Here is a 13346-nt window from a genome sequence, read left to right as displayed (position 1 = left end):
AAAGTTGGGTCAGAATTTACTTACATCTCTGATGTCTGCGTTTGCTCCTGTACATGGTCATTCTGAAAAAATCCGACTTTCTAAGAAGTAATTGCTTTGACCACGGAGACAAAGAGAGGGTTGTGCTCCTGCTTTGCAGTAAGACTGTTGCTCACTGACAGAAGGTAACCAGCAATCACACAGTGAAAGCCAGGGTAATACCATTCTCATAAAATTACAGGGGAGATGTTACAGCCTGTAACTACTCTATCTAATGCAAATCTTCTAGAGCAAATTGTATTTCCTCCACCTCCCCCCAACTGATATCAGTTAAGTTCTCTAATAAAATCTCCACTATTAAAGTGCTGTGCTCAAAATAATGTTGAATTAAGAATAGATTCATATAATTAGCAAGAATAGTAAAACTGAAAATCTAAATATGAAATATAAGAACCCCAGTTATTTATTTACATAAATTAAAAACTATCCTTTGAATTCTCATGTCTTTTAGCCACTCTGGAATGTTTAGATTTGTATTTTATTTTGAAACTACTAAATTCTTTCCTTCTTTGAGCTCCCGATGCACTTCGTAGTTTCAATTATTAAAGCAATTATCACTTTTAGGTTTGTCTAATTCTCTAAACAGACTGCTTCTCAGGAAAAGTGGGAATTACATGTTTTCACATTACATCCCCAGGCCTAGTACAGAAGAATGCACAACAGGGTCTCAGGTTTAGTGAGTACCTACTCTGTGCTACACATTCTGCCCCCTCCAGAAGGAAGTCTTTCATAAAGCTTTCTCCCGCCTTCACGCCGCCACCTCTCCTCGTTTTAGTCCTCAGACCTCTATTTTCACAGTATTTTGGGCACAGTATTTTGGGTATTTTAAGGACAATGTCCTTACCTGAACATTGTCATCTCAACTGGACACAGAAGAAGCTTTGTCTTTGTATGTCTTGTACTCTCTGCTCTGAAAGCAATGCCTGGCACACAGCAGAAACTCAGGAATACTACCTCTCTCAAACACTCCACAAGAGTACGTGCTTTCAAATCTCCTTTATGTGCTCATTAGGGTGTCTGAAATGCAGTTTTTATTTAAAATACAGAAGGATTTGTACACTAGTGAAGAATTTCTATGTGATATGACTTGATTATGCATAAATCTTCATCTTCCAGCCAAAACCAGAAAATGTCTTCAACTGTCAAAATTCTTTTTTAGTGTTAGCAAACTCAGGCTACTTACTAATAGGAGGAGATATCATTTCCACAGTTCTTCTTAATAGAAGGATTATTTCAGTGTCATGAATACTTTTACACTTAAGTAATTACTACAGTTCATATTCACAGATACCAAGAACAGCATTTTAACAAGTTTTTGGCAGTATTCCTCTCTAGTTTCCTTGACTTTGGACTAAAAAACTGCACTGTTTAATAAGATGCTCCGTCAAAGACCACTATGGGTATTTCTTACTATAAGGCATAGTCAGTATCTGTATATATCTACATACATTCTGAAACACTAGGAGGATTTTCCTTGTGTTTTCAACAATAGTGAGATGAAAATATTTCAAAAAGAAATTAGGCCTTTTCTGAATGACATATAATACACCTTATGTTCCACAACCTTACTTGCTTAATTTTTCTCCATAGCACATTGTGATCACCTAACATATCTGTATTCACTTGTTTGTTTTCCGCCTGTCTCTGCCTATTAGAACATAAGCCTCCAGAGGACAGGGCTTCCTCTTCCTCAGAGAGTAGATCAGTACCTGGCACAAAATAGGGTCTCAGCAAATATTTGCTGAATAAGTGACTTTTTATGAACAAATTTAAATGATAAAAACAATATGATCACAGATTATTTTTCAATGAATTAGTACAATAACAAAATTCATGCTTATTGACTAAAATTACTTTCTTACTTAATGCAAATACTTGTCATTTCACACCTATCTTTTGGCCCCAAAATGAGTCTGAATGAGTTCACTGATTTAGATGAAATTGCTTATATTCAGAGATGTGAAGATATATTTTTAAATTTACTGGAACAAAGTCACAATGAACAAGCAAGTTCTCTTTTATAAAAATTACTCATTCCGTAAGACCAACAAACATAAAACCTATTACAGTCAAACAAATTAAAACAAAGTTTGTCTGACGTATGTGTTATATATAATTTTGATATGAATAACCATGTCATTAATGATTATTAGGTAGAAATAGCCTAATTACATGACACAAATGCAATTAATTTTAACAATATTACATGGTACAATCAAATTTTAGTTTTTCTCTTTTACACTGTTAGTTCTTCATTATCTATAATTAACATCAATCTGAACATTCTTCGCAAAGACCATGTGACAATTTAATTTCATTCACATATGCAACAACCTCTCACCCAGCCTCACTCATCATCACACATACACAGATGCATGTTAAAACAAATATCCTGGGGCTTCCCTGGTAGTGCAGTGGTTGAGAGTCCTCTTGCCGATTCAGGGGACACGGGTTCGTGCCCCGGCCTGGGAAGATCCCACATGCAGCGGAGCGTCTAGGCCCATGAGCCATGGTCGCTGAGCCTGCACGTCTGGAGCCTGTGCTCCGCAACGGGAGAGGCCACAGCAGTGAGAGGCCCGTGTACCGGAAAAAAAAAAAAAAAAAGAAACCCCCCAAAAAATAACCCCCCAAAAACCCTAAAAAATATCCTGCCTCATAGTCATCAATGTTTGGCACACCTTGTACCAAAGCTGACTTTCTCAGGCTCTATATAGGGATTTTTACTCTCATCAACTCCGTCCTACATTACTTTTCTCACCTCAGGGTATAGAAAGCATCCACTCTTGAATCTTATATCTCGCGTCAGTGGATTAAATCCTGTTTTAAACCATCAAAATTGGGGACCTCAAATATACCTAATGAATTAAGGCCAGATTCATGAGTACCACGTTGCAGTACAGGTAGGAAGACGAGAGAGAGGCAGGGGCAGTGGCTGAGGGAGAGGAGGGGCTTTAGTAAAAGCAGAACCTGGGCAACTTTCAGCCAAAAGAATGAAGAGGAAGAATGTAGACATAATAAGGCACAAAATGTCAGTGAAAAGAAGACAGGTGCCAGCATATCATTCTGTTTTTCCAACCGTCTTAAAAAATACAGACTGAATAGATGTGTTTTGTCTTCAAAATCAGATTTATGCCTGTAATGTCAGAGGTCAAAAGAAGCATTGCTTGCTTTATAAAATATCTCCATATCTACTCCCGCACAATATGATTTCCTTTAATGGAAGGAAGGAAGGAAGGAAGAAAGGAAGGAAGGAAGGAAGGAAGGAAGGAAGGAAGGGAGGAAGGAAGGGAGGAAGGAAGGAAGAGGGAAAGAAAGAAAGGAAAAGAGAGGCTTCCCTGGTGGCGCAGTGGTTGAGAGTCCGCCTGCCGATGCAGGGGACACATATTCGTGCCCCGGTCCGGGAAGATCCCACATGCCGCGGAGCGGCTGGTCCCGTGAGCCATGGCCGCTAAGCCTGCGCGTCCGGAGCCTGTGCTCCGCAACGGGAGAGGCCACAACAGTCAGAGGCCCGTGTACCGCAAAAAAAAAAAAAAAAAAAAAAAAAGAAAGGAAAAGAGGAAGAAGCAAGCCTCTGTGTGTGTGTGTGTATGTGTGTGTGCGCGCCCGCGCGTGTATGTGAACGAGAGAGAGAGAGAGAAAGAGAACTACTCTGTGCTATGTGTCAATCACTGGGCTAGTTATATACTGTATCACGAATCTTCATAATCTTCACAACAATCCTGTTACTTAGCTATCTTTACCTCCAATTTAGAAATGAGTAAACTTTAGCCAAATGAGGACAAGTACAGGTAACATTCAGGGACACTGCATGACTTACATAGCTGGGTTGACAGCATTTAATTGGGGACTAGACCAAAATTATTTTAGGACCAAATTAGGGGGTGATGCATTTGGCAGCTGCTGGAGAAGAGTTAAATAAAAGGGTCACTAGTAATGTACTGAAATCAACAGAATGACATTTGCCCAAACTCATCACAGGAAGTGAACACTGTGTGGTTTAATAAGAGCTAACATTCATTTAGGGAGTTCATATTAGTTGCCAGATTCTCTTCTAAGAGTTTTATATGTATTACTCATTGGATACTGAAAACAGTTCTATGATGGATTTATTATTATTATCATATTATTATTGTTATTATTATTATTACTATCATCATCATCCTCATTTTATGTTTCAGTAAAATGAGGCTGAGAGCAAAGTGTTCAGAATAAATTCTCACAGAGCGCAAGAGGTCGTGCCCTGCTTTGAACTGTCTGGCCTTTCTCCAGAGCCCGTGCACTATAACATGCCATGTAAGGTCAAAGGGATACTTTTGGCAGCTATTTAGGCAGCGGGGGATGAGGACCCACAAGGGACAAGTTTCCATAACAACGAGTGATGTTAAACTAACTTCTAAGCGGGGTGGATGCAATTAACTGCAGAGTTTTGGCTGCTGGCAGGGACAGTCAAGTTCAGAAGCACAGCGGACTGCTTGGGACAAGAGAAGTCTGCTCACCTCGCAGCAGTGGTGACTTCCCTTTCCCAGACATGTCACCTTCCCTGCCTCTCCTCCCCACACCCAGCCCTCATCCTTTCCTCCAAATAAAACACCAAAAGAACATTTAGAGAATGCCAAGAGTATCAAATTTTTAGCCCATCCAGAGTTCTAACATTCTTATCTGGTTTAAAAATTACAATATGTGTTGACTTGGATAAAACTTCTAAGAATTTCATCAAGACATAGTATGTAGACCATATATAGAAGTATTTAACTTGAACTGCATGATATCTATATTTCAGAAAATTACTAGAATAATAAAATGTTAAAATTTTTCAGTGTAATAAAATTATTTTTTTCAGTGTAACAAAATTATGCTGCCAAAATTCCTCATTTACAGATGTCTACTCCACAACAGACAGCTCTTACAAGTTTGTTGGATGGAAAACTGAAGGGAACTGTGGGGCATGACCTCAAGGGCCTTGACCCCCATACTTCCAGCAGGAACCTGAGTCCAGATTCCCTAGGAGTTAGCCCACAGTTTTTTCCTCTGAACACACTAGGTCTGAAATTATAGCCTTAAGTGATATAAGTGATATCTCTACACTCCTTCGGTCAATTTTTCTCCAGTTTGGACAGAAATTTAACCTTTCTCTTATGTCATTCTTATCACTCAACAGCACGAGGTACAGATGTGGACCTTCTTTATCCTTCCCTCGCTACCATGTCAGCTGTCCCCGTGGAAACGCTGCCCCTTCTCCTCTCAGATATGAACTCTGCTTTTTTTTTTTATTTTTTAATTTACTTTATTGGAGTATAGTTGTTTTACAATGATGGGTTAGTTTCTGGTGCACAGCAAAATGATTCAACTATACATATGAACACATATATATGTATTCTTTTTCATATTCTTTTCTATTATGGTTTATTACAGGATACTGAAGATAGTTCCCAGTGCTATACAGTAGGACCTTGCTGTTTATCCATTTTATACATAATAGTTTGCATCTGCTAATCCCAAACTCCCAATCCATTCCTCCCCCACCACTACCTTGGCAACCAGAAGTCTGTTCTCTATGTCTGTGAGTGTGTTTCTGTTTCATGGATAAGTTCATTTATGTACTATTTCAGATTCCATGAACTCTGCTCTCTTTATTGAAACATCTCCTTGCTGGTGAAGTCCCTATAAATCCTTGACAGAAGTTCTTTCCTCAGAATCTTTCAGGGATAACATCCAAATAATTTTCAGCCCCAGCACAGTCACTGATCCATCTTTTCAACAATTTAAGCCAGTATATCTACATCTTTTGTACATGTCTATATTAAGTGATTTGCTCTCTCGCCTAATGCCTCTGAAACTGGACCCTTGTCTATTTGTCCAAAGTCAAGTGCTCTCCTGTTAGTGGATAATCTAAAAATAGTTATTAATTAAAATATTGAGTGGCTATCATATAAAAATCTTATCATTTTACCTAGTACCTCATATTACTAATATATTCACCATTTGTTCTTTTTAAATCAAAGGAAACAAAACTTCTTAATGTTCGGTTCAAGTTTTCATTAAAAATATTGGTTCAAATGAGGAAAAAAAAATCCTGAATGATGCTTCTTTATACTTGATTGCTGTTGAAAGTGAAGCAATAAACAAACAAGTCAATTCTTTGTTCTTCGGTTTGGTTCATTAAATTTTTTTATGTATCTGGAAAAGACTTTTCTAAGATTTTTTGTAAAGTATAATTGGATTTTATTACTGTCTTCATTGATTTCTTTGGACTTTCTCCAATTCCTTATGCTCTAATATCAAAAAAGTCTTTGAAATCATTAAATTTTTGAAATATGTAATACCAAGTATTAAATACAGTTAAAATATTTCTCCTTTATAACTCACTCTAATGGGACTTTATTTTCACCAGATCTCCTTAGTGGTAATTGTTTTTGAGCATTCTCACTTTTGCTTGCTACTCTTTTTTGTATGGTTCCCATTCCATTTTATCTCAGTTTCATCTTTCCTTTAGCCTAAATTTGATTATTCAGACTTAGTTTTATCTTCTTAATCATCTTATTTGCCCATTTATATTTGGATAAATTTGCATTGTCTCAAGTTGAATAGATTGAATACTATCTTTTTAATCATAACCTTTGGATAGGCCCAAATACCTAATGGTTACTAAAAAAAATTTTCTAAAGAAGACTAAAACATATACAATTAAATCAACCTTGAATTTCCTAGAGTATGAAATGAGTTATTTATGCCTGTGTAAATAGTTTACCTAACTTCAACATATTTTAATAAATGTTGTTAACAAATTATACATGAAAGATGTAGTAATCCTAGACCTAAAGAAACACAGTCTCTTTGAGATCATAGCCACATAAAAGGTACTAAAACTATAACGAATTACCTTGCAGACATAGGAACACAATAATATAGTTTATTGGATGTGAACATGATGTAGGGGAATTGCTGTACCATGTTCCCTGGAAGTGTTTTATTTATGAAAAACATGTGTTCAGTAGTTCACAACTCTGTTTCAGAAACACCATCTCCACTGCATCCTGAGATGGAGAGACACTTATGAGTTTACAAGGCATAATGATGAGAAAGTAAAACATGCCTAAAGTCATAAGGGTTTCCATAATTATGAAAATTATGTATAGAATTTCACTATAACAAAATTTACAAAATAGGAAATATACTCTTATCTATCTATGTATCTATCATCTATCTACCTATCTATCTATCTATCATCTATCTATCTATCTATCTATCTATCTATCTATCTATCTATCTATCTATCCATCTATCTATTCTTTCTATCTCTCTATCCACATACCCACCTACCTATCTTAAAAACCAGAGAGTTGTGAGTTGTAAAGCTACCTAGCAAAACAGTGTCTGGGGGTGTTTAAAGGATGTCATACTCTAGAGGCCAGAATGTAGCTGAAGAAGATGTTTAAAAAAGCAGAGAAAATGCAGGCAATGGTGGTGCCAGCCAACTGACACCTGAAGCAGAGGAAGGCAAAATGTAGCAATGCTCCATGGAGAAATAAAGTGGTCAAAGTCCTGTTGCACCACGTGTGGATTTCTTAGGACACTGCCTTTCTCTTTTTTCTGGCTGATTCTATCTCAGTCAGCTCCTTCCATCAAACTGGTCCAATTCTCTTCTCTTTAGTCTCTGAATTCAAGCATCTGGTCTTGTCTTTCTAGTCTATTGTTTTTCCTTCTTGCTGTCTTTTGCCTATATAAAACTATACTTTATTGTATACATGTATAGTGGAGTATAAGTAGGGGGTTAGTTACCTCAAATTCTTATTGGTATTAAGCAAGGAATAAAAACATGATGCCAAAAAAGGCTGAACCAGGGGATTTATCACTTTACTGTAAGATGCCTTGCATTTTCTGCTTTAATGAGTATACATTATTATGGTTAGGACCAAATATTGCAATTTCAATCACTACCCCTAGAGTCCACCAATAGTAGTTTCATAATGTAAGCAAAGTAAGTACATGAGATACTTCAATTAAAAACTGTTCACTAATTATAAAAATTGAATTGAATCATATAAATGATTATTAAGTGCTATTAAGTGCTTACTTTGTGCCAAAACACTATTTAGGATTTTACTTCAGTTTGAATTGCTGGGCTTATTGTTCTTATTTTTAAAAATATACTTCTGTTACTTTATTTAATCTTAAAACAGCTATGTGAGGAAGGAGGTGTTATCTCATTTTACAGATAAGGGAACTGAAGTTCTGGTGTCAAGTTCATAAAGCTGGCAAGAAGTAGAGCTGGAATTTGAATCCAAGTTTGAACTGTAAAAAGCCATGTCCAATCCATGACACCACTATCTTATATATTGAACAAATAAATGTCAGACAATAAAAACAAATTCAGAAAACAGTAGAGAACAGGGAACACTATCTAGGATTTTACTTCAGTTTGAATTGCTGGGGTTACTGCCATTATTTTGGAAAATATACCTGATTTTAATGTGTAAGACAATGGGAGAATAAGGTTGATATACAGAATTTCAATATAGAATGCATGCTGATAGTCACCCATCTTAGTACTCCAAATAAAGGATTCTAGAGATGCATATACAAGGATTCTAAAGATATTTATGTAATGGTAGAATAGGAGCCTAATCAATGCATATGATATATTTGTATTAACCTAAGGTCTAATGTGCACTTGGAGTATGTTCTTCATGGAAATGAATCAGGTAATTTAGAATGGCCCAGGGAAAGTTTTCAATTAAAAATAGATAAAAATAGGTCAAAAAGTTAACTACACATACACACACACAAAAAAATTTTAAAAATATTTGGCTACATGTTACAATGTTTTCTTTATTGTTTAAACTATAATATTTTAAATGGGCAAAGACCAATACTAGATGTGTGAATCTTTACAGACTTTTAAAACATACTAGCTAAAAATAAATTTATATTTATGGATCATATTCAGCATATTTTGGTTTCTAATGATACTATCAAAATTGTTACTCTAAAATGTCTAATCATTTCCAATATAAAATATGCATAAAGTATCTTAAGTATATTTTAATAGAATTCATTTCAGCCTGTCTACAAAGTAGTATACACAGCAGTCCCGTTCTCTTAATTCCTTTCCTGTTCATATTTAGTTACAAGTACCACATTGATGAGCGACTTCAGCCTGCTGAGTTGAATAGATTGAATTTTCAGGTATAATTTAGTGTTACATAGAAGAACGGTATTTTAGGAATCCAGCTCCAATCCTCATTTTGTGTGTATTTGTGTCTGCTAAGGGGCTCAGAACCACCTGGATAGTCTTTGACCTCACATATGTATTCAATGACAACTATTTGAATAAAGTCTGCATCTGCCATTACCAGCACAGCAGTATGTGAACAGTAAATATGTAAATGAAATTCACAATTTTCTTACTGTCATAAAAACTATTTTTAGATGTTTTCTTAAATGGCTTTAGATATAGAAACAGGAGCTATAGGTGGGGAAAAAAAGAGTATCAAATTTTATTTTCCAAACTGTCTCCTTCAGTTCGATGAACACTAAATCTCATGTTATCTTTAAATTATGCCTTGGAAAGCTTTAGAAATCCTGCCAAGATTGTGCAATACTTAAATAAGTCATTAAGGGGTGGGTCACAAAACATGAACACAAATACAGCATATGAAAAGGTAATTATTCGATTTAAAAAACCTTTGGTTCCTAACTTCTAAGACTGCCTAGAGAAATGATTGTAAGAAAATAGTATAACAGAGAAAGAAAGGGGATTTCAGCTTGTAACTATCTGATCTTGATTCAATGAGAAAAAAATCTGTGTTTTGCTTTTGCTATTTTCTGGGGGAGTTGATGGTACAAGTTTCCAATAGCATAACTACCCATGTTTCCACCCTGATCAGATTAACCTGATTCTTTATTATTATAAAATTTAGGACTCCAGCTATTATCCTTCATTGAAATTAATTTAACCTTTTTTCTTTCATATACCTAATACATATACTTTGTGCACTCAAACTGTGCACTTCAGAGCTCTGAGCAAAAACAGTTGTGATTGTTCATGCAGCTTTTATTTTAGTGGGGAAATACAGACATTAATTGAGTGATAATATGAAAAATATATTCTATAGGTTCAAAAATAGTTGCTCTGAAAGTAGATGTGTGGTCTGTCCTATGAGAATGTATAAAAAACCAGTCCTTGACAGTAATTAGGTCCACTCTTCTCTGAGGCTATATGGATGAGTGCCATGGTAGGAGTGAAAGAACAGTCACAGGTGATCATAAAGTATTAGTGAGAAAATTACTGAAATGAGTAGAAAGCTTATAAGAAATACATATGCTGATATATGAAGTGAATGATAGTATACAATTATTATTCAACAAATAATGTTGATAAAAGTTATTATGTTAAGTTTGTTTCCAATTTGCAATCATATTTCAAACAATTGTTCATTACTCACATTAAGACAATAGTAGTTAATAGAATTCTATGCCTCATCACTCCAATCTACAAAAACTGGTTAAGTGTATACTTGATATAGAGGGTAGAGGAAGATAAATAGCCATGATCTTAATCTTGAAATTTTATTTACTAATAGATATTATGTGAATCTAAAGGTTTTTAAAATGAATGTTTTAATGAAAATACCAGTGAAAGTATGTGTCTATATCAAAGAGGATAAATGTATCCAGAACCCTCACACTCTAAATGCTGCTTTTAGTTTTGCAAAATTGGCAGTGAGTGGTGATAGAAAGTTGTGTAATAAGTCGATAAGTATCTGACAAGAGCTCATTCAATACAGATCATTGGACGAGATATCTTGAGAAATTTCAGTGGAAGCAGAAGAAATAGTATCTGTCCTAGAGGACATCATAGAAACGTAAACCAAGATATATGTATGTGAGTTGGTGACCATGACATGAATGGTTTAGTGACAGCCACCCAAATATGCTAAAACAGATGAAACAAATAAACTGCTGAAAATTATGTGCAAAGACCTGACACATTACTGAGAAACAGTGATGAATAAACATGACTTCAGAAAATGGTAATAAGAAAATATTTATAAAACGAATACCAAATCAAGGCATTTCTGGTTAATCCTCATTCTACTTGATATTAATCAATATCTGACAATGTTAATTATTAGCTTTTTTCTTGAAAACTCCATTTCTTGGCTTATATGCCATTGTTGTTTCTTGTTTTCCTTACCAGTATGAAATTTATGTTTATTAATCCAACTATGCAAAACTAGAGATTCAAATTCTATATCTGCTAAACATGTTTTAAAACTTAAGATTCTGAGCCAGACTGGCTTGGTTTATTTGAATGCCAGTTCTGTCACTCACCAGCTTTGCGATCCTGGGCAAGTTGCTTTGCATATACATACCACAGTTTCCTCATCTGTAAAAGTTTCCTCATCTATAGCATCCTCACATTATTATTTATAATTAATATAATTATTATAAGAATTAAATGAGTTGATATATAAGAAAATATTTAGAAGTGACCAGAATAATAGGTATTATTACTAAACATATTCATGTAGATTTTCAAAAGTCATATCAAATTCAACATGGTGCAGAAAAATATGCTTCTCTTCCGTTGTTTTTGGCCAGATTACAACATACCATAAAACCACAAAACTGTAATCTACTATGCCTGCTCATTTGCTACTATGTCCCTAGCAGCCCACCCAGTGTCTGAGATATACTACTTGCTCTACTAATATTTATTTATAAAATAAATTAATATATTGATTTTCTATATTTTCTGTAAAAATTACCACAAATTTAGTGGCTTGAAAATAGCACAATATTTTTTCTCATAATTTGGGAAGTCAGAAGTTGAAAATAACGTGTTAGCTGGGTTACGTTCTTTCTGAAGAATTCAGAGGAGAATCTGTTTGTTTTTTCCAACTTCTAAAGGTTGATTGTCTTCCTTGGCTCATGGCCCCTTCTTCCACCTTAAAAGTGCACCATTCCAACCACTGGTTTCATCACCGTATCTCCTTCTTCTTACTTTGACCCTCCTGACTTTCTCCTATAAGGATTCTTGTGTTTACATTGGCCCACTCAGATAAGCCCAATTAATATTTTAAGATCCTTAATTTAATCATATCTGCCAAATCCCTTTTATCATATAAGGTAACATAAATACAAGTTCTGGGGATTGGGATGTGGACATATTAGAAAAGTTGTTATTCTTTCCACTACAGTCTCCCTCTAGCTCCCAAAGGGTTATGTCTATCCCACTCCATTATGTTTCAATGCCTGGGAATAATCCTATGTGGTTCTTGGTTCCTACCTCAAGGGCCATAGCTTTGCCCTCTGGGCCCTTGGTTCTATCCTCTGGGCCTGAAGCTCCACCCTCAGAGACATCCTTATTTTTTCTTGAGGGTAGTACATGTTTTCAGTAGTGAAGTTTTATCACACTGTTTTCTTTCTGTAGAATTTTGGGAGTCAAGTAGGTTTTGTTTATTTTGTCCTTTCTTTGTCCCTTCAGTTCAAGCATTTACGCTTGTATAACTTCCTCAAGAACCTTGTGGATCTCCCATGAATGGCATGGGGCATGACTCCATTGGACAAGAAGATCATCCACAATTCTCTTGTGGATAATCTCATTTCTATTTCTAGATTCTGCTGAGATAACTGAGAGGATCCATGAGACACATGCTTATTATCTCTTCAAAGAGCTCTCTGTGTGACTGAACACACAGTCTATGCTTATACTTTCAAAGCATTAGCAAAAGGTTGTCCAGCCACACACTTTGCAATATCTCCAGAGCATGATTTCCTGACTGTGAATTTTATTATTATTATTTATTTTAGCATCTTTTGCAGTCTGGATAGTCTGGGCATTTCCCTTTTGGCTTAACAGCTCTTTCCTGAACTTACTTCTTTCTTCTTGCATTTTACTATAAACAGCAAGAAGAAATCATGTCATACCTTCAACTTATTGCTTGGAAATTTCCTCAGCTAAATATCTAAGCTCATCACTTAACCATATGATTATATTATATGTACACATAACAGTTCATCTGCTTTCCACAAAACTGTAGAACATAACTCAGCTAAGCTTTATACCATTATATAACAAGGATGCACTTTCCTCTAGTTTTCAATAACATATTCCTCATTTCGTTTTGAATCCTCACCAGCATTCCTCAACTCAGATTTAATGTCCTTATTTCTACTAACATTCTACTTATTATGAGTTAAGTGTTTTCTAAGACAATATAGATTTTCTCTATCATGCTACTCAGTTCCTTTTGAGTTCTGCCTAGCAGCAACTTTAACATCCATGTCTCTACCAACAATTT

General features: G+C 35.4%; 1 protein-coding gene across 4 annotated transcripts in view; it reads right to left on the bottom strand.

The window, feature by feature from the left end:
• The window catches only part of RALYL (RALY RNA binding protein like), an 831637-nt gene that overhangs the window by 277092 nt on the left and 541199 nt on the right, over positions 1-13346 (bottom strand). The window contains exon 1 of one of the 4 annotated variants that reach the window (XM_059994833.1): positions 25-137. The exons of the other annotated variants lie outside the window; for them this stretch is intronic. Within the exon in view, the coding sequence (XP_059850816.1) occupies positions 25-61 (37 nt within the window). The 5' untranslated portion in view covers positions 62-137. Of the gene's footprint in view, positions 1-24; positions 138-13346 lie in introns of those variants that run through there. 4 annotated transcript variants of the gene reach the window in all.

Source organism: Delphinus delphis, chromosome 17, assembly GCF_949987515.2.
Source record: "Delphinus delphis chromosome 17, mDelDel1.2, whole genome shotgun sequence".
NCBI classification, from domain to species: Eukaryota; Metazoa; Chordata; class Mammalia; order Artiodactyla; family Delphinidae; genus Delphinus; species Delphinus delphis.
Note: the sequence above shows the minus strand (reverse complement) of the source record. Positions and strands in the feature narration are given on the sequence as shown.